This window comes from Brachyhypopomus gauderio, chromosome 8 (genome assembly GCF_052324685.1).
Source record: "Brachyhypopomus gauderio isolate BG-103 chromosome 8, BGAUD_0.2, whole genome shotgun sequence".
Classification (NCBI taxonomy): Eukaryota; Metazoa; Chordata; class Actinopteri; order Gymnotiformes; family Hypopomidae; genus Brachyhypopomus; species Brachyhypopomus gauderio.
The window spans coordinates 16,631,972-16,656,454 of NC_135218.1; the positions used below are offsets into that span (position 1 = coordinate 16,631,972).

A 24,483-nucleotide genomic window follows, 5' to 3' on the forward strand; every position below is an offset into this window, starting at 1 on the left:
TGTAGCACAGTCTGTCTGAGAAGGTGTTTAATAGTGTAGCAGTCTGTCTGAGAAGGTGTTTATTAGTGTAGCACAGTCTGTCTGAGAAGGTGTTTAATAGTGTAGCACAGTCTGTCTGAGAAGGTGTTTAATAGTGTAGCACAGTCCCATTAAACTCTCAGCTTCCATTAAACAGTTCCTGCTCAAGCAAAGAAGGTTGAGCTGCCAGTTGCTACCAGGAAGGAAGGATGTGGGATGTTGATTCAGAAGCATAGTGAGGTGAGCAGAGACAAACACTACCAAGCCCCAAGACTCTTTCCCAAGGAAAGTGTGTGTGTGTGTGTGTGTGTGTGTGTGTGTGTGTGTGTGTGTGTGTGTGTGTGTGTGTGTGTGTGCGTATGCGTGTGCGTATGTGTCTGTCTGTCTGTCTATCTGTCTTCATGTCTGTGTGTTACAGTGGCACTCGAAGTCTGTCAATACTCTTGCTTTAGGCATGGGTCAAGCTGAGTAACTGACAAAGTGTTGTGTGTGTGTGTGTGTGTGTGGTGGTAGAAGGTGTTCAGTTTGTAGATTAAAGAGTATTGAGGAGAAGCAGAGAGAGGAGAGAATAGATAGGAGAAGTAGTATAAAAATATGCACAAATATGTACATGCTGGTGAACACAACAGTGGTTTTAAATCAATTGGTGTAAACTATTTGCATCATATAATCTGCCTGTGATATTTGTGTTTTTTTTTTAATATGTGATCTTGTTTTCCCCACTGGGACATTAGAGTAGGAAAATGTGCCATCAGCTCAGGCGTGGATCCCGAGCGTCTCCGTCCCCCCACACGTCTCCGAGATGAGACACACTCCTGGAAGGAAGGCTAGCTGTGTTGAGTGTGTGTTGGCGTAAACGCGCTGATATTTCCATGACTGCCGTCTTATTTGAAGTGGTCATATCCCCTTCACTTCCTGAGGGCTTGAAAGAGGAGAATGTGTCTGCTTCCTCCCCGAGCACGGGGCACTCTGAGACTTCCCAGAACCTTCTGGTCTCAGATGAGTGCTTCTAAACTTTTTGATACTTTTCTACAAATGTATCAAAATACGTTTTTTTTTAAAGATGTTAATACAATGTACAGTGTGATGTTTGAGGCAGCAATAAAAAACATAAAGAAAGAAAATACCAAAAGTGATATCAAATAATTCCTTCTATCCATCCATCCATTTACATCTGCTTATCTGGGTCCGTGTCGCAGGGGCATTAGCCTATAAGTAAGTATTATTATGGCAAATGCCATTTAACTTATCCAAATGTTCCATTTGTCCAAAAAGAGTTTTTGTGATGTATTTGCTACATTGCAATGGAAACATTGTCGTCTCATTCAGCCCTCTGAAGCATGGGTTGGGGGTTTCGTCTTTAGCCTGCTGCTGCTTTAGCCTGAGAAAAAGTCCCGCAACCTCTACCCAAAGATACTGGCTGCATCTCAATTCAGGGGCTGCAGCCTACGTAGACCGCGTAGACCGCAGGCCACGGTGGCCAAACACTTCGAAGGCCGGGTAGGCTGCATCTCACGGCTGTTAAATGAGACAGTCTAGTCGTCGCAAGACGTATGTTTGCATGACCACGCTCTGCCCCGTTACATACGTTACATACGTGTTAGCGCGCTGTCCGACAAATATCACATCACCCACAAATGCCTAAAAGAAAATGCGTTGAACATGTATTCACATTTGGCGGGAAGTATAACTTCATAACAAAATTCAATGTATTTTTATAAACGTTACTCTTTAGTAAATACTCAAAGCACAGGTTTACCTGCAATATCATTAATAACTGGCATGTTATTTAGCATCTCATTGCAGTATAAATGTCCATATTAAAAAAATACCGACATTTAAAAACGAATTCTTCGGCCCGTACACTAGACTCCGCCTGTTTATTGTTCATAGAGCAATGAATCCTGGGATATGGTGGGACGCGAAGGATACTCAGATGCATCCTTCGTTTTCGGGGTTTTGAAGGCTACATTCGTCGGCCGCATAAGAAGGAGTCCACGAATTGGGACAGCCTCGTCGCGGCGCAGTGACGTAACCGGCCTACAAATGCGCACTTCGTGGGCTGCAGCCCCTGAATTGAGATACACCTACTGGCTGAGCTGTAGGTCAGAACACTGAAAAAACAATTCAGCAACTGGGTTCCCGGATGGAGCTACTTATATAGAGCTGTCAAACAGGTGTTGATCGTTTGCCTTCATTAGCCCGTTGACTCCCTCTGGTGGCCGGTGGTGGGATGGCGCCATGGCCAACCCTTACACCTGGTGTTCATGTTTCTGAAATCCAGTTTAAAACATTAATCCACTAATCATGTTTGGTAGGGCTGAACCAGCCTAGATAATTCAGAGATTGCTCAGCTTTAGGACACCCGACACGCTGAGGGGAAACTGAGCTGTATATTTGAATCATTAGGTTTTAAATCAATGAAGAATGTTAAACTGAAAGAGCTTATATCTGGTGGAATTTACTGTATAGAGCAATGATGTATTCTGGATAAGAGATGAGTGAAACCACTCTGTCATCACCTCTATAGCCACGAGTAACAGGAATCTAATCTGGACAAATATGAATAACAAATATTTAAAGTATGTAAGCAATAAGTATAAAAGCAAATATAAGCAAACACGGACGTATTGGGGGGGGGGGGGGGGGGGGGGACCAAAACCGACTTTTGAAAAAGTGGGGAGGACATGTCCCCCCGTGTTTACGGTTAAAACCATGTCCTCCCCACCTTTTAACGGTTAAAAAACAAATATTTAAATAGCGACGAAAAAATAGCAAAGAACCTGCATTGTCATTGAACCTGCAGTGCTCTCGAATACACCAAAACCCCTTACAACACTCTGTAAAAAAATCTGTAAAAGGCCTATTTTTATATATTAAAGAGCCAGTTTTTATAAGGTAAAGAACGTTTTTCCTATAGAATGTAAAGGCAGGGAAAGTCCTGTGCTGATCTGATGGATGCCAGTGTTTGACAAGGCTGGTTTTAGTTCAGTGTCTGTAAAAGCCCTGTAGCTTCAGAGCTAGAGGACCTGAACTGATGTTCCTGCTAAACACGCAGTCATACTGAGAGCATGGCTCACCCCTAGTGCTCTAGGGCTCACCTCTAGTGCTCTAGGGCTCATTTATAGTGCTCTAGGGCTCATTTTTAGTGCTCTAGGGCTCACCTCTAGTGCTCTAGGGCTCACCTCTAGTGCTCATTTATAGTGATCTAGGGCTCACCTCTAGTGCTCTAGGGCTCACCTCTAATGCTCTAGTGCTCACCTCTAGTGCTGTAGGGCTCACCTCTAGTGCTCTAGGGCTCATTTATAGTGCTCTAGGGCTCACCTCTAATGCTCACCTCTAGTGCTCTAGGGCTCAGCTCTAATGCTCTAGTGCAGCGTTTCTCAACCGGGGTGCCGTCTTCATCGGGGGTGCCGTCAAAATATTCTGATGTGAAATAAAAAACTATAGTTTTAAAAATTGAAGTTATTATACGCTTTAAAATCATTAAAATTTATTTCATATGACCAGATCTCTCAAGTTTGGTGGGCGTGAGCTTTTTTTCAGGCGGGGGGGATTGGAATCTGTCGCGATGGTTAGTGTAGCGGCTGTGTGTGTGTGTGTGTGTGTGTGTGTGTGTGTGTGTGTGGTTGGGGAGCGGGCTGGCTAAAGTCTACCAAGAAACAGCGCGATCTATATTCTGATTGGTTCAACCTGTTATAATATACAACCGATGGATTGGCTGAATATGCTGCGGTGTGCGGCGATTAGATTATTTAAAAAATAAATTAATAATAATAATATTCAAGCGTGAGAAATTCCATGTGTGGCGTGAGAGCGTGTGAAATCGCTAAATATGCGTGAGTCTCACGCTCAAAGCGTGCATATGACCTGCATATGACTAAGGTCAGCACGTGATTATGCAAGTTTCCCACTGACTGTAAGTCACATTTATCTGCTCTCTGTCTTAATAATCACTTTTTTGTGTTATGTTGGCCGGGAGCTGGTTGCAGAGAGTATGTTTTCAGGGTTGCCAACGCTCACGCATTGAGCATGAGACACACGCATTTGACCGTTTTCACACGCTCTCACGGCACACTTCCGATATCTCACATCCGAAAAAAAAATTCTTGTTTATTTATCTGATCCATATCTATGATTCAATGAGTTACTAGTTCGCTCTGGCGCCAACCACCCGCGATCGATAGATTGCGATATAACACTTAATTTGTGTCCATTTTACATTTGATGGTGCCGGGCTGTGTGACCCTCAGGTGCTTTTGGCTGGAGAGCCCAATGGTGCATGGGCATGGCTAATGAGTATGGTCCATGATCAGTGCTTTCTAAACATGAGAAGCTCAGGAAAAATGTGTATTTATATGCTGCTCTCTGGCGCCACCTATCGAAATGTTTTACCTTTAAAAAAAAAACAAAAAACAAAAAAAACATCTATTTAAACAGTCTGCTTCTATGACAGCGATACACTTCACTTTATCTAAATCTGTGCAGCATGTCTCTGCTGTTGTACATTTGAAAATGTTTGGATTTAATATGAGCATATTGTGTCTTGGAGAAATGTGAACTATCGCTCCGAAAGTGTTGTAAATGTGCAACATTTATTATCAGTTGAGTAATTTTTAAAAGTTTCAAACAAGTTAAACATTTAAGTGTGTGTGTGTGTGTGTGTGTGTGTGTGTGTGTGTGTGTGTGTGTGTGTGTGTGTGTGTGTACACTTGCAGCAGTACTGCAGGTAAAATGCTGTGCTCTTTTCTGTCTTCTCACGTGGACGTTTGTCGTTATTTGCAGTTTTGATGTGGAGAACGGCCCGTCTGCAGGATGCAGCCCCCTGGACCCTCAGGCCTCTCCCGGCTCCGGCCTGGTCCTGCACACCAACTTCCCCACACACAACCAGCGGCGCGAGTCCTTCCTCTACCGCTCCGACAGCGACTACGACCTCTCTCCCAAGTCCATGTCGCGCAACTCGTCTGTGGCCTCGGAGCTGTGAGTCTCTCCCCTTCCTTCTTTCCTCCGCTGTGACGTCTTTAGGCCATGTATGCTCACCACCAACTTCATTAGAAATATTTTATTTATTAGAAATCTCTTGGAAAATATAGCCCAATGCTTGTGCTGCACAGTCCGTGTTAGCTGCCGTCCACATCACCACATCACCGCCGCTGGTGAGTTCGTGACCTCTGGTCATCTGGCTAGATGATGTGTGATGTTCTACACTCAGCCTAGCGTCAAATGTAAAAACTGCAGTGGTGCTGGTCAAACTCACCCCAGTGCAACTTCTCCTGCTGTAGGCTGTACGGACGATACGGCTACTGTTCCAGTGCCACCGCTGTGTTGAGAATCAACCAATCAGAATTGGCCCTTTTACAGCAAGCGTAACGCACAGGGGGTCAGAGGGCGGCTGAGCAACTCGGTAGAAAAGTGGTCCGTGAATGTAGATACAAAGTAGGAGTCTCTGCTAAAGTCTTGGGAAATGGCGTACATGTCCGTGTCTGTCATCAGGGCTTTAACAGGGGACCAGTCATTCTTTTATAAATAGAACATATCCAGTAAATGCTAACATGTGGGAGAATGTGGGTGCTGTGCTGAATGGTAAGAGGACGCCTCTCTCATGGCCTGATTTCTCATGGCCTGCACACCAGCTTATTTGCCTCTGACGTCTCTTTAGCCACTGCTGTGGAATGTTCCCCAGAACCTGTTCTTTGGGCTCCCGTAGCCGTTGCCATTGGGATCCACAGTTACAAGTCCCTGGCAGCGTGTGCTGACTCTGACAATAGCTTCACTGTCACTCCTCTGCCCCTGGGGCTGATGGGGGATGTGGCATCACCGCAGTTTCGTAATGTGGGTTTGCTCTGAGCCGGGCTAACATCATATCCTGTTTCAATTACAGGCATGGAGACGATCTGATCGTCACACCATTTGCGCAGGTAAACATGACTCTCCTTATGTCAGTGTTACATCACTGGGGAGGTTACTCAGTAATGGAATGCTATTTCCTTTAGTAAATATTTAATTACAAGCATTTGCATTAAACACAAAACTTAAATACTATTCATTTGTTCCAGGTTCTTGCGAGTCTTCGAAGTGTGAGAAACAATTTCACTGTGTTGACCAATGTACAGTGTACATCAAACAAGTAAGTCACTGTGCGTTACCTCCTAATGCCTGTGAGAGTGCATTCAGTAACATTCAAAGATGAATTTGACAAACAAATTATACACATTTATCATTGTTATTCCCCACAAACCTAACAACTGTTGGACATCTAACCGTCACTGGGCGCACTTCCTAAAACATGACGGTAACATGACGGCAGTAATTAGTGGACCAGTGTCACTTTACCAATGCCCAGGATGTAAATAAGTCCATACACACACACACACACACACACACACACACACACACACATTTTTTTATACATAGGCCCAGTTACTAGAACAGGTGGTATGTGGTACAGCCAGTTACATAAGAATTACGTATTTGGAATTTTCCGGAATCTGCATGATTGCGCTGAGCTGATGACTTCAGAAATTCTCTGAAATCGTGTAAGAGCAGCATCAGTGCATCTCTGCAGTCTGTTTCTGTTTCTGCCATCATCCTCTGTACCTACGTCTGCATCTCTTACGGCAGAGGTTGGTTGAATTCTGAGATCCTGCTCAAACCAGCCCAGTCTTCCTCTTTGTGTACGTCTACTATTGTGATCACAGAGTTTATCGTCATGCTCACTCCAAACCAAAAGAAAAATGTGCCTTTTAAATGTATTTGTCACTTAACTAAATGGGTGTGCAGAATTTGATGGTGACATGAATGTCACCAAACACTGTTAGGGGAAAGTGACCCAGTCCACATCCTCTTGTTTCTGAGAAATGTGCTGCCACACATTTTTGTAGAACAATGTTCTATTATGAGTTACCAACGTCATATGCAAATGAGGACAGATAGCACCGTATATCATGTAAACAGTCAAATACCATGAAATGAATGAGGAAATGCGTTACCACGCTGCTATTAGCGATTAAGTTCATGGTAAAATCTGGTAGGTTTTATGAATTTGGTGATCTGAACCACTAGGGGGCAGTATTGACAAAACAAAGAGATCCTGCCACCTGTGCAGTCATTCTCCAGACAGCCAGACGTTTCACTGAGTCCATTTTTGCACCACTTTTAAAGACACTCGGTCTTAACTTTCCAGATGTCTTTCTGTTCCACTCAATGACACATTTTTCCAGCTGAGACGGAATGGAAGTAAATCCTTCGTTTTTGTTCTGAGCAGAGGGCTTAATTTTCCCTCTTGAATTACAGAGAGCCACGTCAGACAGCTTCGGACACTCTGTTAGGGGCCCCTCTGTACTGTACTGTCACACTGTGAGCCTAACCAGGACTTGACACGCTCGGTATAGCAGTATTTCAGCCCTTTCCCACTGGAAGCACTAGCGTTTCCAGTGACCTCGCCACTGCTAGAAGACACTGAAGACAATGCTACATCGAACTAAATATTTTAGTACGCCAATGTTGTTCATTTATTAAATAGTGTATTACTATTACTACGTTATGTTCACATGGAAACTATATTACAATTATAATTATCATATAGTTCTTCAAATATTATGAATTTGAAGAATATTATGAAGTTTCACTCCACCCACACACCCAATGGCACACACGTGCAGTTCATTTTCAAGATGGCTGGTTTTGACCCTGAGAAAGGCAGCAGGTGTACTAGAGCCCACTGTGAAGGTGTGTCTTCTCCCTTCTCTCAACATAGGAGATCGCCTGCCTCTACACAGCCGTCCATCACCAGAGTCTGCCTCTCCGGTAAGCCTTCACGTCTCCTTAGAGTCCGTCTCTGATTGGGACCTCACACTCCTGTTCATGTACCAGGTTATAGTATTTAGAGCATGTGCACAAAAGCAACAACCTTTCCACACCACATGCGCCTGCTCTTTGTTTAAGGGTGTGTGGAAGCGTGAATGATCAAGTGTTCTCCGAGCTCAGGGGTTAATATGTTTGTATGTTTGTTTATGTTTGTAATATCATCTATGTTTGTGTGTGTGTGTGTGTGTGCGTGTGTGTGTGTGTGTGTGTGTGTGTCAGTATTCACTATAATGACTGCTCTCAAAGCTCTGAGATGATTCTCTGGGCTGGGATCTGGCCTCTTTCAAGCATGCACACTGCACATTTTTCTTTTGTAATAAATCAGTTCAGCGGGTAATTAGCAATAATATTATGAGCTCAATCAGGTATTGAACATTGAGATGCCCTGGTCTGCCAGGCCGGGGCCAGCACGCTCATGCCCTGTGCTAGGCTACAGTACGTGACTGCCCACACTCGCCCCAACATCTATCCGCGATCATCACTCATCTCTGCTCTGGCCTCATGTGATTGCCCTGGCAACACACGCACGCGCGCGCGTGCACACACACACACACACACACACACACACACACACACACACACCCCACACTATCCATTGTTGAGTCTAGTATAGGGGCTATGGAAGCCCACAGGAAATGGCAAGCACTCATTGCCCTCAAACTCATTCATGTGTATGCACACACCCACACACACGTACACACACCAATCTATATTGTCCACATAAGATTTTGTTGAGTCTAGTTTTGTATGTGGGCTTTGGAAGTCTAGGAAAAGATCCCACAGAGCCCATTATGACTACCCATGTGCACATTCACTTCCTAGTACCCTGCCTAATGGCCTTTAGAAGACTACAGGGAATAGTGAATACTGACACACACACACGCACACACACACACACACACACACACACACACACACACACACACACACACACACACACACACACACACTTACGCCATACAGCTGCACATGCACAGAACACCCTGCCAAACCGGCCACGTCATATACCATAACACAGAGCTGATCCTTCTGCCTGGCCAGCCAGAGCTTTGGGTTAGTGGATGGGAGAATTGCCCAGAATTCCCCTTTTTGGCCTTGAAGCCGTCCTGGAAAGGCACGAGGGGAGGACCTGGGTGTCTGTGGAGGCGTGGTGCCGACCTCGGGGCATTTCTTTGAAATGGAGAAAAGGCTGTAACAGTTGAGAAATCCTTGGCTGTGCTTGATTCCCTGACGTAATGCGGGGAAGGGAGGAGTAACCCTTGAGTAATGTGGGGCTTCTCTTTCACGTTCTCCGGCGGTTCAGACGAGAGCAGGTGAAACCCAGCGAGGGCCCACTAAACCCTGATCACAAACATGTTGGGTCATTTCACAGAAGAGCTGAGATTCGTGGCATTTGTTGTGTTTCAATCTTAATCAGTGTAATTGAAAACTAAGCTAGACATGTTTGATTTGGGCATAAACTCGTATAGTGTCACTATATCCTTGGACATTAGTCCCTGATGCCACTATTTAAAAAATAATATCCTATAAACATGTATAAGAATTTTAAGAGATAGACAGAAAAACACAGGCAGAGGAGGGAGGTAGAGAGAGAGAGAGAGAGAGAGAGAGAGAGAGAGAGAGAGAGAGAGAGAGAGAGAGAGAGAGGTGTATAATCAGTAGGTGTTCCTGTCAGGTGCAGCGGGATCTAATTGACGTCAGACTGCTTACTTGTGGCTTTTGTTGACTTCCTCTGAGCTTGGGTGCTGAGATATTCACTTCCTGTGAGTACTTCCACAGCAAGGCCTGATCAGTCTATCAGTGTGAAACTCTGTATATGAATATGAGTAAGGTGTTGTCATCCCAGGGGCTCATTAAACCACTCCTTCACATTTGTTGGCTTGTTCATTTGTTCACACTTTTATTTCATTTACTTTATTTCTGTCAGCATGCATAAGGTTGAAAATATAAGTGTGTATGTTTTTTGTTTGTTTTTGTAATTTTTCATTCCTAAAATAATGGACATATGGAATGTAAAGCACTATCACAAATATTAATACTTAATATTTGAATGTGTTTAAAACAACACATTCAAGTTCAATCAAGTTAAAACAATGCATTCTAAACAGACTCCACACAGAGCCTGACCTTAGCCACCTCTATGCTGGTTGCTTGTCCAGTAGTACTTCATGTACTTTCTGGGTGTGATGTGCATTGTCAAATCTGTTACACAAATTTCACAGAGCTGAGTCAGGAGGGAAATAGCCAGTGGCTTAATCCCTCCTTTACTTCTCTTGTCCCTTTTATTTATTTTCTAAAGACGATCGCTCTCCCCCCCCAGCCAAACATCCTCCCCTGTGTCCACCTCAGATGCACTCACATGCTCTGGACTGATGACAGCAGCTCCACCCCCACACACACCTTTCCCCCTCGTCTGCTGCAGCCCAGTGATGTAATGGCAGCTACAGAGACAATGAGCGTGGCAGCTCCTGACCTCCTGTCTGCTCCTAAACTGCTTCCTGTGTGTCACACAAACAGGGTCAGAAGGCAGGAAAGAGAGTGCAGATTTTTCCTGTTTTTCCCTTACTCTTGCAATTCACCGGAACCCCGGAGGTGTTTTTGAGTGAACGTGTGTGTGTGTGTGTGTGTGTGTGTGTGTGTGTATGTGTGTGTGTGTGTGTGTGTGTTGGGATGAGCCAACCTGCAAATGAACGGCAAAAGAAATTCCAGTTTTGGAATGTTGAAAAGGGAAACATTGGCAGTCTTCATTAACCCAACTTTGTGTGTGAAATATTGAGCTGGTGGGGAGAGGTCAGAGGTCAGAGGACGTGTACAGGTGCCTTCCCTGATGCTGACGTCGTAGGTCCGGCCCTGCAGTGCGAGTTTCCACCTCATAAGCCAGCTGACAACTGCAGTGGATAAATCAACCTGTTCTTCCTGACAGTGCCTGACAGTGCCTGACTGTGCCTGACTGTGCCTGACTGTGAAAAGACGCAGAGTTACCCAAACAACAATGAAAAAATTCCATCAGTTTAAGATTGTGAATGAATTCACATGTATGTGCAGAGGGAATGAGAATGAATTCCCATTTTTTAAATTGTTGCGTTTGAAATAGGATGCTTGGTTTTGTGAGTGTGTGTTCATGTGCCTGTTTGCATCTGCTGTGATAGTGGTGTGAATGTGAACGGTTGAGCCAGTGGTTAGAGGCCATATGAGTTACTTGGGTGTTTTCCCTGCTGCTGCCGTACACGGTCACAGGTCCGGTACTGACTTCCACCAAACCCACACACTAGGAACCACCTGCACCTCAGTTTTAACTTGGGAGCTCAACACGCACTTATAGACATCTTAGCAAAGGTGTTTGTATTTACTGGCTTGAAAGACACTAAAAACAAAAAACTATTCTAAAGAATATTAACTTTGATATTTTGGTAGTTTAAGATTTTTATACCTCTTAAAAGTTGACTTTAGATAACATCCTTACAGGGGTTGGATCTGATTCATTTAGCCTCCTAAACTCATTAATATTAAATAACTGATAAATTACTCCAGGATCAGTTCACCCACAGAGATGTCTTAGCTCTTAAATGTTTGCAGCAAACACCAATATACTACACAATACTATATACAATATACAGTACAAGTAATAACCAAAATAAACATAAGACAAAAATACTGGATTAGAAAAATTACCAGTAATTTTCCACTTTTTGCGGGGCAGGTGTGCAATGGCTTACATGGCTTATGAGCTAGTGATCTTAATGATGTGTGACATTAGCCCTGTTGTGGATCATGTAGGAGGAAACCTCTCTCCTCAATGAGGGGACTCAAAGGGACTGGCGCTCACGGCCATATTTACAGTACTTGTATATATTTATTCCTGTTGGAATCTCTAGCAGGAGTTTTGAGGCACTGTCCAGCAGTGCCCAGGATTGCATAATGGCTGCTGTGAGCAGTGGTGCAGGCGGGAGGAAGTTCTCCTCCTGTGGGGCACTCAGTGAAGAGGAAACAGAGAGGAATCCCAAACAGGTCACCTCACCGTCCTGTCAGTACTACTGGAATTAAGAGGTTCATTTCTATTCACTGTGGTACTTTCAGTTGGACTTAATTTTGGGCTTCCGTATAGAAATCTACCTTACAGAAATCTTCCTTACATAAATCATCTTCCTTCTGCGTGTTTATTTGGTATTCAGGTTTAAGTCATGCTACAGAACAATGTGCTTAGTCCGGTATCCTGCTGTGTCAACATACACACACACACACACACACTCACTCACACACGCGCGCGCACACACATACACACACACACCCACACACACACACACACACAATGGACACCTGTTGAATTCAAAGCCATTTCTTGTGTATGCTGCTATACTCTGTAGCTTGAATGCAGTCAAATGATGTGCTATGCAATAGTGTTTGAACAGCTTTGAAGGCATAATTATTGTGATCAATCACATAATTACTGACGTAATGTGAGTGATTAAAGTCATAAAAGGAAATTTATATTTAAAATGTGAAATAAATTAAACAAAATATAATTTTATGACATTTTAATTTTGTTACAACTCTTTAAGGTGTATGAGGTGTGTGTGTGTGTGTGTGTGTGTGTGTGTGTGTGTGTGTGTGTGTGTGTGTGTGTGTGTGTGTGTGTGATTAGCTACAGGCTGTCTACCTTCAAGGCCCCTAAAGGTGCTCTCCTTGACTCTATTACCAAAGTGAATGTGTGTGCATCTGGGCATATATATACACACACACACACACACACACACACACACACACACACAAACACGCACAAAAATACACACAAGCGTGAGGTCAGGGACTTACTCACTCATTGATTAAGAAGAAACATTGTTCAGCCACTGAAATGTTTCCTTTTATGGAATCGAGTTGCATCTGTATGTTTTTTTTCACTCTGCTTGAACTGCTGGATTCGTACAGCGATATGAAGGGAACCAGAGTGTCCCTAAATGTGACCTCTAACTGAGGAGCATTTACATGACTGTCAGACTGAAAAAAAGCGAAACGTTTTGAGTGGAATTCATTAGGAGCTGAGGCGCATGAGAGTGTGAGTCTCCAGCGTGAGCAGCTCCAGTGTCCAGATCTCATTCTACATGTCATCTGCCTGCTAAATGCTGACTAAACCATTACACAGATTCATATGCTGATCTGCATCTCAGAGAAGGTCAACCGTCTTCGCCATCCGTAGAACTACTCTAAAACTCTAAAACGCCTCACCAGTTGACTGGCAAACGCTGGATTTCCTGTCTGGCGTCAGGCAAAGAAAATATCTATTATTTGTCCTAATATTACTTCCCCTGTTCGGTAAACTGGCTTTGTTACACAGTGCACACTGTACACTATGTGATGTACCATTCAAATGTGTTGGCAAACCTCTATTGTACCACATATTATCCCAACAATCCTTCCACCATCCATCATAATCTCACAACAGTGTTTGAGAACTAACCTTTGTTTACTCAAGTGTTCAGGAACTCAAGCCTTTCCCAGTAGCCCCCAGTGCAATGCCTGGAACTGCTGGTCAGGGTGTGCTTGGCACAAGCTCCATATCACCGTAACGGCATTTTAATCTGCAGTGATATCATGCTAAAGACCAGTCTCTAAAGGGCAGACGTTTTAGGTTTCCATGGTGATGGTGTCTGGCCATCGGCTCCCTTTTATGGGCTGTGGGTCAGATACAGTGACACTTCCAGTTAAATGACCATGAGCTGTGTGTGTGTGTGTGTGTGTGTGTGTGTGTGTGTGTGTGTGTGTGTGTGTGTGTGTGTGTGTGTGTGTGTGTTAATCATGCTGAGCAATCAGTCTTACATCCAGTAAATGCTGCTTCCCTTTTCCTCACAGGGAAATCTTTATACCTGTAGTTTATTTGTCATGATGTGCTTCTTCTGTTTCTTTTGGTAAACAGAGTGTAGGGCTATATTTGGACTGCATTCTTCATTTATGTAAGACGATTTCAGTCATGGACATGAGAATAATTGATTGAAACAGGCAGAAACACGTTTGTTGCTGTCTTCTTTGCGCTTGTTGTGTCTGTGCACCTGTGTGAGGTGAACGTAGAGGCCCTTCCTGTGTCACTTGCCACCAGGCAGAAGTTGAAGGTCACCAGCATGCAGGCTGCGTCCTGTGCTGAACCTGCTGGGCGTGTCTGTCTTGTGCTCCTCCCCCAACAGCACGACTCTGGGCCAGAGCTTAGGAACTCGGGGCTTATGTGAGCGCAGGGCCCCGGCCCCGGCCCTGATCTGGGATCAGTTAGCTTTGTGTAGGAAATGCCAATGTTCATCTGCTTTTCGCCCTGACTGTGGGTCAGGCTTGTTGGTCTAGGCTTCACGCTGCAGACTGTGCCTGGTGGATGGAGTGGAATCTTAAAGCAGCTTTGGGTCCACCAAGCCAGCTGCCGGTCCTGTCTGTGGCGGGAGGTGCAGGGTGCTAATAGCTGTGCTAGCCCATTTTAAACTCCCCATCCCTCCAGCCTGTGTGATCTGGCCAGGCTGCTGGCACAATGATGTGCTTCATGGTGGTCCACCCCAGGGAAAAAGAGCCTGCGTCAGCATCAGCGTCAAGACCCGGAGGGTCCTACCTCAGTCCCGCAGGATTTGAAGCGCTGGCCTTGCTAGGAAGCCGTCACCAACCTGTCATGGAGATTTGGGTAATCCCCCCCACAACCTGCTCTATGTAGCAGGAGAAGTGTTCATTTGTTTCCACAGCAACTAAACAAGTGGGTGAAATAAAAATCGTAGACTAATGTCAGTGCGTTTTGTCCACTCAGCTAACATCATTGGGTTTGATGTTACATTAAAAGGTGCAGCTGTCCATAAGGGTTAACTGTGCAGGTGCTTCTGCAGAAGGGAAGTGGATTCCGGTCCAGGAGATCTCACTAACATGACAGTATGAAGACTGTGACGAGTTCAAAACAAAGAGCCATGTTTGTATTGGCATGCGACTGGGTCTCCCACCGTCACAGGAAAGCTCACAGTGAATTTCTTTATGATTGTATCCAGGAAATAGGGTAAGCACTTCCTGTTTGTTACATGTGTGCGCACACACATATACACACCTGTATGGCTCTGCTGGGTTGTGTCCCTCCCCACTGATATCACTTTTCAGCAGCAGGATACAATAAAGCCCCAGGATATCCATCTAGGGCCAAGACAAATGAACTTTTCATATGAAAAATGGAAGGGTTTTGTGTGTGTGTGTGTGTGTGTGTGTGTGTGTGTGTGTGTGTGTGTGTGTGTGTGTGTGTGTGTGTGTGTGTGTGTGTGTGTGTGTGTGCGTGATCTCCGATATCAGATACTCCTGGATCCAGGTGTAGCATAAACGCAAATGGATCAGAAGCCAGAGTCTGGTTAGAAAAATGCCCAAATCAATCAGAGGTACCAAAAAACACAGAGTGAATCATTCGCTAACAAGCTGGCAATGGTGCAAGCGGAGATACAGTCAGAGAGGGATTAGGCTTGGTACACAGCACAAGAGTAACTTTGCAGAGCAGGTATATACAAGTTTTCTTTTAAAGAGGAACTAATTAAGTAAGCTGAGATGCAGGTGCAAGAGATTAGGTGACTGTTCAGTACTCTGGGGAAATAGTACCCCCGGTTGCCTTTGCTGCAAAGACAGGAGTTTCTACTAGATTCCTGTTACATTTTTCAACAGCACTGAGGTCAATCAGAGCTTTATACTTATCAAGTTAATCAGTCAGTGGGGCTGCTGAGGTCTAATGACTCGACTGGCTTGCGTTACCCTTTCTAACCATTCTTCTGTGGAGATCCTTGCTTGATTTCAGCCATTTTGGCCTTTCTGCATTGAAGACTAGCAGAAGGCTCATAATGGTCGAGGCATGTGAAAATTCATTTTTGCAAATCAATCAGGTTGTCCAGTTTGAGGAATAGTTGAACAAACTGCAAGAATTAAGAACTGGTCATCCTTTCAAGCCAATTTGACCATTACGACCTAGTTCAAAGTCTGACAGCACACAGTCTTGAGTGCACCGTCATCTTGGGCACACTCCTGTTGTTCAGAAAGTGAGGTCATAGCTAGCGGCCAAACCTTCCCAACGCAAGTGCAGAGGATCTCTTGGATCCTGTCCAGAGGAGGAGAATGATTGAACATGTCACGGAGGAGCTACTCAGAGGTTGAGATCGACCGACAACCTGGACCAAGTGATCTTGGCGTCATCACTAGTGATCTTGACATCATCATCATTTAGCCAGTGGCTGAAATACGCTGAGCACTGTAACAAGAAGCCTGTGCATTGACCAGGGGAGCTGACATACTTGTCAGGGATGACTGAACAGGTCATGGGGCGGTGTGGAGGGAGAACTGGCTGAACCCGTGTCAGGTTAGTGGGGTTACTGGTTTTGGCTGCAGAAACCAGTTTCTCAGCAGCATCATTTACCTGCTGCAGATGCTGTTTATAAGAGCCCTGAACCATGAAGAACCTGCAACCCTGGACTGTTGGATGGCAGAGTATTCTGTAACAAGATGGAGCAGTATTTTGGCTGGATCGATGAGCAGGGTTTATTCACAATGTAGCACAAACCAGATTCTGGATGTCAAACCTGTCTATATTCAAAAACACTGAAAACAAAGGACTTGTTTACAGAGTGAGGCAATGGTGAAAACACAGGAGCTGTCAGAAGCTCATATGACTACAGGTACACGGTACAGGAGTTACTGACACAGAGAAACACGTGTGAGAGTCTCTTTCATAAGGGAGCTATTGAGGTGAAATGAGATGCATACGTGGTCACTGTTGGACATTCTTGTAAATTGCAGGCACAGATGTGACAGTGTGTAGGTATGTGGCACCTATGTGCACAATAGCTGGTTCCAATATGTGCACATGTTCATAATGTGTTTTGTGCATACACACACTGGGCACTCTTAATAGAAACAACTACCTTGTAGGTAAATCATATAAATGTAGTTATAGACTAAATTCCACCTGCTTCCATGCCCTCTCTGTGTAAGCTATTCTCTAGTGCTTTATGAATGGTTTGTTTCTGACCAACAGTCTGCTATTGGATTTCAGGTGTAGATAATACAATGGCCAGGGGGTGTGTGTACAGGGGAGCATTTTGTTTGAAGTGCCGGGTGAGAGAGCCTGTGTGGTGTGTAAGTGTGCGTGGCCGTGTTTGGTCAGGGAGCGTGTGCGTTTACAGTCAGTGCCCCAGCAGGCGTGTGCCCGTGCCCTGTCTGCAGCACTCCTCGTGCCTCCTCCGTGGCGTGGGCTGCAGGCCTGCTGGGAGGTGTTCCTCCGGGCTGTGGATCGCTGTCGCCTCCTGCCCCTGTCCCCCGATAGCCCAGCTGAATGCTCTCAGTCTGTCTCCAGGCTCCGTGGAGTTAGAAGCAGACGGATGCACAAACACATCTATGCGGCCTCCTAAAGCAGAGTCACAGCTGACCTCCCATACTGGCATGCCTGGCTAAGCAGGGTGATTGGGTTAGCCGCCCGCTCACCGCAAATGGGGCGTTTGTCCTCACTTAGCATGGCCCGTACAAAGAATCAAACCTTTGATGAAGCAATGGCAAAAAGGGATTTTTTTGTGTTAGCATTCTTTTAGCATTCTCTCAGAAGTTTTTTTGTTTTGCAGTCAGTCTCTCTCTCTCTCTCTCTCTCTCTCTCTCTCTCTCTCTCTCTCTCTCTCTCTCTCTCTCTCTCTCTCTCTCTCTCTCTCTCTCTGATGCACAGACGCTTGCTAGCTGAAGGCACTGTCTGAAAACAGCATGGTACCAAAGGCCAAATCCTTTCCATTCATCATCCACCTCAGACATGGTTGCTGTAACAACAGTGGTAGCAACAGCCCACCCAAACAGACAGAGTCTTTCTTCCCACTGGGCGGGAAAACGTGAGCTGAAAGGAAGCCTTTGCAATGACCCTGACTGGTTTGCCATGTTTCAGCACACCACTACCCAGTCAAGTGTGTAGATGTGTTTGTGTTTTTGTGTATGTAAGTGTGTGTGTGTGTGTGTGTGTGTGTGTGTGTGTGTGTGTGTGTGTGTGTGTGTGTGTGTGTGTGTGTGTGTGTGTGTGGGTTGGCCACAAACTGCCGTTACTTAGGGACATCTTTGCCAAGATCTCTCAGGCTTTTGTGTGTGTGTGTGTTTGTGTAAGTAGTGAGCAATGGGGCATGGGTATGTCTACGTGACAGTGTCTGCGTTTGTCTTCTGGAACCTAACCACTAGGTGCCTTTGAGTGATGTGAGCAAGTTTGTGTGTGATATTTACTTGTCCTGGCAGGTCGTCTGACTGCCTGATGTGTAGCGTGTGGGGTGACTCTGTGTGTGGAGGTGAGGAATGCCACACTCCCTTTCCAAAGCCCTCGGTCCACTCCTAGGTGCCAAACTATCCAAAGATCTGAGCGTTCCGCCATGTTTATGTACTCCAAACCCCTGGAGATGGTGTGACATCACTAATATTATTTTCAGACATTTCTGGTCTCTAGTGAGAGGCATGCCTGTTTGTGTGAATGTCACGATGGGCCAGTGGTAGGAGGACTCAGAGGTTGGCCTGTTTTGATCAAAGAGGAAGTTCTAAAGGATTTTGTGTACACCAAATTGACGTAAGGTATGCTAGCAGGCTTTTCTCATGTCTAGGCTGAGTGCTGCGTTATTGAATTTGGACATTGCAGTTATTTTCTACCAAGATACCGCTGCGTGAGAAACGAAAATAGTCAAATCATTATCAAATGAACCTTATAGGTCTGAAGCAGGCATGGATATCAGGAGGCTATCCTGGAGGTGGTGGGAGCATGAGTGGCCTCACGTGGAGATACAGTCAGGCACATGTGGCACATTAAAGTATCGAAATTGTTCCAAGCACATTTCTGCAGGAACGCAGTGAATCTACAATGCTATGTCACATCCCCCTCACTGTTAGCCTGATATATTTTCAATCTCCTCCTCAAATAAAATCCATGTCTGTCCTGTGTGTGTGTGTGTGTGTGTGTGTGTGTGTGTGTGTGTGTGTGTGTGTGTGTGTGTGTGTGTGTGTGTGTGTGGGGTGTGTGTGTGTGTGTGTGTGTGTGTGTGGGGTGTGTGTGTGTGTGTGTGTGTGTGTGTGGTGTGTGTGTGGTGTGTGTGTGGTCATCTTGCTACTCTGTGTAATAAAATCAAATTTGGCACTTGACTATGTTGTTTAGAATGGATGTTTAAGTATCATGTTTCAAATTGCTCTTTTTACCATGGCCATAGATTATGAAGTGATATTGTAACTATACTCATATTGTACAATGTGTCTCGTATTCAAAAGTTCACATATTCAGAAAGTTTTGGTGTCAGTCCACAATAATGGTTGGACAGTTTAATGCCTCACGTCTGTAAAGTTTGTTTGTACACTAATCTCTGATGCATCTTTCCTCAAGCAAACATGTTGCATTCAACTTAAAAATCCCAAAATGTAAAAAGACGACATCTCTGTCCCCCCAAATGAAAGCCTGTTCATAAAACTTTTATCTGCTGCCTCCTATCAGCTGACTGCTTGCCTGAATAGTCACAGACGTAATGGGAGAGCTCAGGTTTCTGCGTTTGGAAGGGTCCTCCCTGTCTTCAGAGGCCCAAACAAGTCACGGCCCCTGGAGCCAGCTGGATCAGGACGTCCACATCCCTGCCTGTGACTGGGGGGTGTGTGTGTGGGGGTGGGTCATGATTAAATGTAAACAAAAGAAGGGAAATTCATGAGAGAAGATGTCCCCTACCTTGAGCTGTTACGGTTTTTCTGCTCTGAATCAGAACAATGAGCAACAGTGAAGTCGCAGTGCTATTCCAGATATGCTGCTGTGTGTATGTATGACCAGGAGCTAGTCAAAATGGAAATGCATTTTGCTTCTCTTCTCCTACAACGCTGCCCCCTTAATTTTTACTGCTGGCTGAGAAAACCACTTGACATTCCGCCTCATATGCTATATGCCCACCTGAAGTCAACACCCCCTTGTCCCAGGCAAGAGCAGACGATCTTCCACAGTGAGATAGAGATATTCAAGTCTGAATGAGTTTCTGTATGAGGCGAGCAGATGTTTGCCTGGCTCCGAGAGGGAAGTCTGCGTCGGGTTTTGGCACTGAGAACATGCACCCTGCTAACTATCTGAATAATGCCATTGACGTCAGCACGGCCATAAAGAAGGCAAGCTGCTCTTCCCCACTGAGCTCTCCTGCCAAAAGGCCTGCAAGGTTTCACACAAGCTTAACCAGAGAGAGAGAGAGACAGAGACAGAGAGAGAGAGAGAGAGAGAGAGAGAGAGAGAGATTATTAATAAAAGTACAGCCCATTTGTTTTTACATTTGATTCTAATCCCTTTGTGTAAACAGCCAAAAAAATCTGGTTTGTGGAATGTTTTTGTCACTAAGGCCACTATCCTGTCAGATTGTGAGAGTGAGAGTCATGGTTTCACTTCCTCTTTGGGGCTGAAGAAAGCAGGAAACGTAAGCAAAACAAAACAAATAAAAAACAATACATGCTAGTGTCACTGCGTTATTGACAGGCTTTGCTTCTAAAGCTGAGAGCAGAGAGTAGGTTTAAAAAGTTTGAGTCATTGGCTTGTCAACACTTTAAGTTGTGCTTCAGGTGTTGTGGACACATATGTCAGCAGTCTTTCCACACGGTCCTGTCCTGGATAGGTCACAGTAATGTTTCCAAACGGGGAGGCGCATTGGCCTTCAGGCTGGCCAATCAGATTCACCCTATTTTCATGCGAGATTGTACGTATTTTCCCCATTTTTCGTCATGGGTCTAACTTCATTCTTTAATTATTTTGATGGAATCTATGAGTGTGAGGTGTTGCACAGAGACCTGTTTTTAATGGCTGCGTTGCAGCTGAGCTTCAGAAGGGACGAGACAGGAGTGCCCTGCTCTTCACGCCAGCCGAAGGGGTGGATACAGTGAGGGGGAGACCGGCCTCCCACACTGCAGGACTCCTGAAGTAGCAGAACTTGTATTAACTTTCACGTTCTTGTGCACACACCAGTCAGAAGGTGTTATATAACGTGAGGTGGTGAGGCTGTGTAGCTCACTAGGCCTGGCTGCTCAACCCACACCAGGGCAGCCTGAGGTGGTTTACCTAAAAAGGGTGATTCAAATCAACTGGTCTGTTTTGGAGGAAATGTAACTTACTCACTGCCTGATGGTTTGGTTGTATGGGAGTGTCGCGCCCCCCCCCATAGACTCATGGGACATCAGCGCAGGGTGACCTGATATGCTCCAGACATGCTGACAGACTCCAAGCCATTCAGAGTGCTCATCGTAAATCTTTCCAGTCTCCCCACTCCCTCTCTCCCTCTCTCTCTCTCTTTCTATGTCTCTCTCTCTCACATGCACCAGACACATCCTTTCCATCCTGTTTCCCTGATGATCGAGGGGAAAGAAAACTGAGAGTGGAGGAAGAGTGTACCAGGTCTGATGGCTTTGTTTTGTTGTGGCATATGGTGTAGGTCATACGTGTGATTTTAGTTTCAGAGTGCTAGTTCAATGTCTCCAGCTGGCTACCCCTCTCTTTCTCTTTCTGTCTTTCATTCTTTGATCTTCCTATCTGGTTATATAGGTGTTTTTTGGATGATGCTTCCATTACGTGAGGAAAGAGATGTTATTATGCAGCTTCCAAAACTGGCTTTCCAAAAGGCAAAATTCCAGGCCAAACCGTTGCGACATCATACGCATAACAAAGATTCCTTCTGCTCCTGCCCCCTGTCTCCTGCCCCCTGTCTTCTGCCCCCTGTCTCTTGCCCCCTGTCTTCTGCCCCCTGTCTCTTGCCCCCTGTCTTCTGCCCCCTGTCTCTTGCCCCCTGTCTTCTGCCCCCTGTCTTCTGCCCCCTGTCTTCTGCCCCCTGTTTCCTGCTCCAATCATCTGCCTCCTTTCTACTGCCCAGATTGAGGAACCCTGCCAGCCAGTTAATCAGGCTATGGTAGCTTAGGAATCTTTATTAACTATAGGGACTATAGTGGTTAGAAAGGTGGTTGGTTTGTTTTTGTTTTTTTTGACAGTGGCACCTTTAAAGTCCATCAACACTCTTGATTTAGACACAAGGGTCAAACCAGGTAATTCAACAAAACTCTTAAATCATGGTGGTGTTATGCACGTGTTCATCTTCAGGGTCTTCCGGCTTGAACTAAACACAGAAATACACAGAGGTGAACACTGGAGCCTTCTGGGGTACACCAACTCATCCAGTAGTGAGACCTCTTAGCGTTAGCTGCACTCTTCTTGCAGCCCTTCTGTTCATAACTGGCTAGTGCCGGGTGACCCAACGCGGTGGGCTGGATGGGAGATCAAAGGAACCGAGGGGTGGGATGATGGAATGCTTAAGGGGAAACTACAACGTGGCCACACCACAACTGCATGATTGCATTCCCATCTAGTGAGCGGCTCCATGACCAATAGCACGCCGGCGACAGCCCTCTCCCTGCTCCAGGGTTTGATTTGCAGCACAGCCTCGTAAATTCTGTGGAATATTTTCCGGAATGCCACTGCTGAGAGACAGGACCGTCTCTGTGAGGGGACGGATGGTGAGAGAGGGGGTTGTGGGGGCAGTTGGATAGACAGACATCGGGCCGTTGGGTCTGGCAAAGTTACTCTTTCTTTCTCTCACTCAAAAACACACACACACACACACACACACACACACACACACACACACACACACACACACACACACACACAAGTAGCCAGTGTTTAACTGTTAGAGAGAATTATATCTCTATGAAGTTATGCTAAAATCATACTGGATAGCATGACTGCTTAGCCAAATTGTCTTAAAAATCCTAAAAAAGAGAGAAACAGCTTTTCACTCTGTTTTCTTTATGCATATCCATTGGTGTTTTGAAAACACTGAAGAATATGCATAAAAATATGTGTGTAAAAAAACGCGTTGGGTTTGTGTGGTCCACTGAGCTCTCGGCCCACAGTATGTGTGAGGTCCATGCAGGTTCGTCCTTCATGTGGCTGTGAGAGTGGCCTGCTCCGCCCGCTCCACCTCCTCCAGCTCCTCCAGCTCCTCCAGCTCATTCAATGCTGCTCTTGTTTAGGTCTTCACACGCCAAGAGGCGGTTTCGGATTCCTGATGGAAACCATTTGAGCAGAACTGGTGCCGTGCTGCTCAGAAAGGCCACGCTTAAGCAGAACTCAGAGACCACAAACACATATTGTGTGACACCACCGTGCACATCATTCAAAAGTCTGGAGAAGAAAGATTTTTTAAAGTTTGTTCTATGCCACAATAGCATCAGTGGCATCAGTGTGCACAGATTTGTGAGGGTTCAGTGTTTCTGGAAGCTAAAGTTGTCATGTGTCTTGTTGAAACAGCACTGATCTTGTCGGGTTTAGTATGGATGTCATTTTTACTGCCTCTCTCACCCAGTGTGAAACTTTTTATGAACTAAACTGAAATTCTGCACTTATCACTTAATTGTTTTTAAAAAGCACCACTACGTCAGCCCATGCACACTCAGACATATATAAGGTAGTAAACATCCGATATAACACAATGCGGACTCATTGAGGATCTTTAATTTTAAATTTTATATATATATATACATAATGTTTTTGGGAACAATTTTAGCATGTGCTTTCAACAAATGTATGAATAAATGGTCATTGTGTAAGTAAAATCAAATCAAATCTTCTAAATCCTCATAAGAGAATATCTTGAGAAACATCACTATTTAAAAAATCTAACAAGGGTATTAGGAAATGGATGATAAATGTTAAGAAAACATCTTAGTTCTTACAGATATAAAAAAAAAAAACTAAAAATTAAAACTACTTTGAAAATATCAAAAGTGTTGACACTAAGTGTTGACACATATCCTGTGACTGGTTCACTTTCCTTTTAAACGTCTTGAAAAAAGTGAAGAAATTCTTTTCATTTAAAGACTTTTGTATGGAACTGTCAGTGTTTTATATCCGTATGTAAGATTGTGTCCTGCTGTTTGCTCTTCCTTTTGCTGTTAAGTAACATAGTCAAGCGTCATTGAAATGTCATGTCTCTGGCCTAAGCACACTCACACAAATATGCAACACACAGCTGTTACCACAAACACACTACATCTGCCTCTTCTTTACCGAAACTGTCGTACATGTCATTCTTAAACTGCTATGCTTCAAACTGATATGACCTGAAAACGCCCAAAATATCACACACACGCTCTCTCTCTCTCTCTCTCTCTCTCTCTCTCTCTCTCTCTCTCTCTCTCTCTCTCTCTCTCTCTCTCTCTCTCTCTCTCTCTCTCTCTCTCTCTCTCTCTCTCTCACACACACACACACACACATACATACACACTCACACGCTTTTTGAGGCCACAAAACCAAAACGGTCACAGTATTCATTATACTCCCATGGTTTTGACCTGAAATGCCCTGATAGGGTTACTCTAATATATACTCATACAACACACACCCACACAAAATGATTCCACGTAATGCATTATTACTGTAAATGTCAGAGTGACATTTAGCAATGTTTCTGAGATCTTGACGTTCCTATCATTCACAGTTGCATGATCATATGAGAAATTGACATGGTGATCATTTAAGAAAATCAACTACTACAGTGATTCTTTCAGTATTATTCTCAAATCTACTCCCTCTCTTTAACATCCCAAAGAGGT

The 24,483-nt window shown here is 44.8% G+C and overlaps 1 protein-coding gene across 5 annotated transcripts in view; it reads left to right on the forward strand.

The window, feature by feature from the left end:
* The window catches only part of pde4ba (phosphodiesterase 4B, cAMP-specific a), a 122,698-nt gene that overhangs the window by 82,942 nt on the left and 15,273 nt on the right, over positions 1-24,483 (forward strand). For 4 of the 5 annotated variants that reach the window (XM_077014952.1, XM_077014953.1, XM_077014955.1 and 1 more), the window contains 4 exons: positions 4,804-4,998; positions 5,900-5,936; positions 6,075-6,145; positions 7,775-7,824. In XM_077014952.1, the coding sequence (XP_076871067.1) occupies positions 4,804-4,998; positions 5,900-5,936; positions 6,075-6,145; positions 7,775-7,824 (353 nt within the window). Of the gene's footprint in view, positions 1-1,814; positions 1,904-4,803; positions 4,999-5,899; positions 5,937-6,074; positions 6,146-7,774; positions 7,825-24,483 lie in introns of those variants that run through there. The other variant, XM_077014957.1, reaches the window with a different exon arrangement.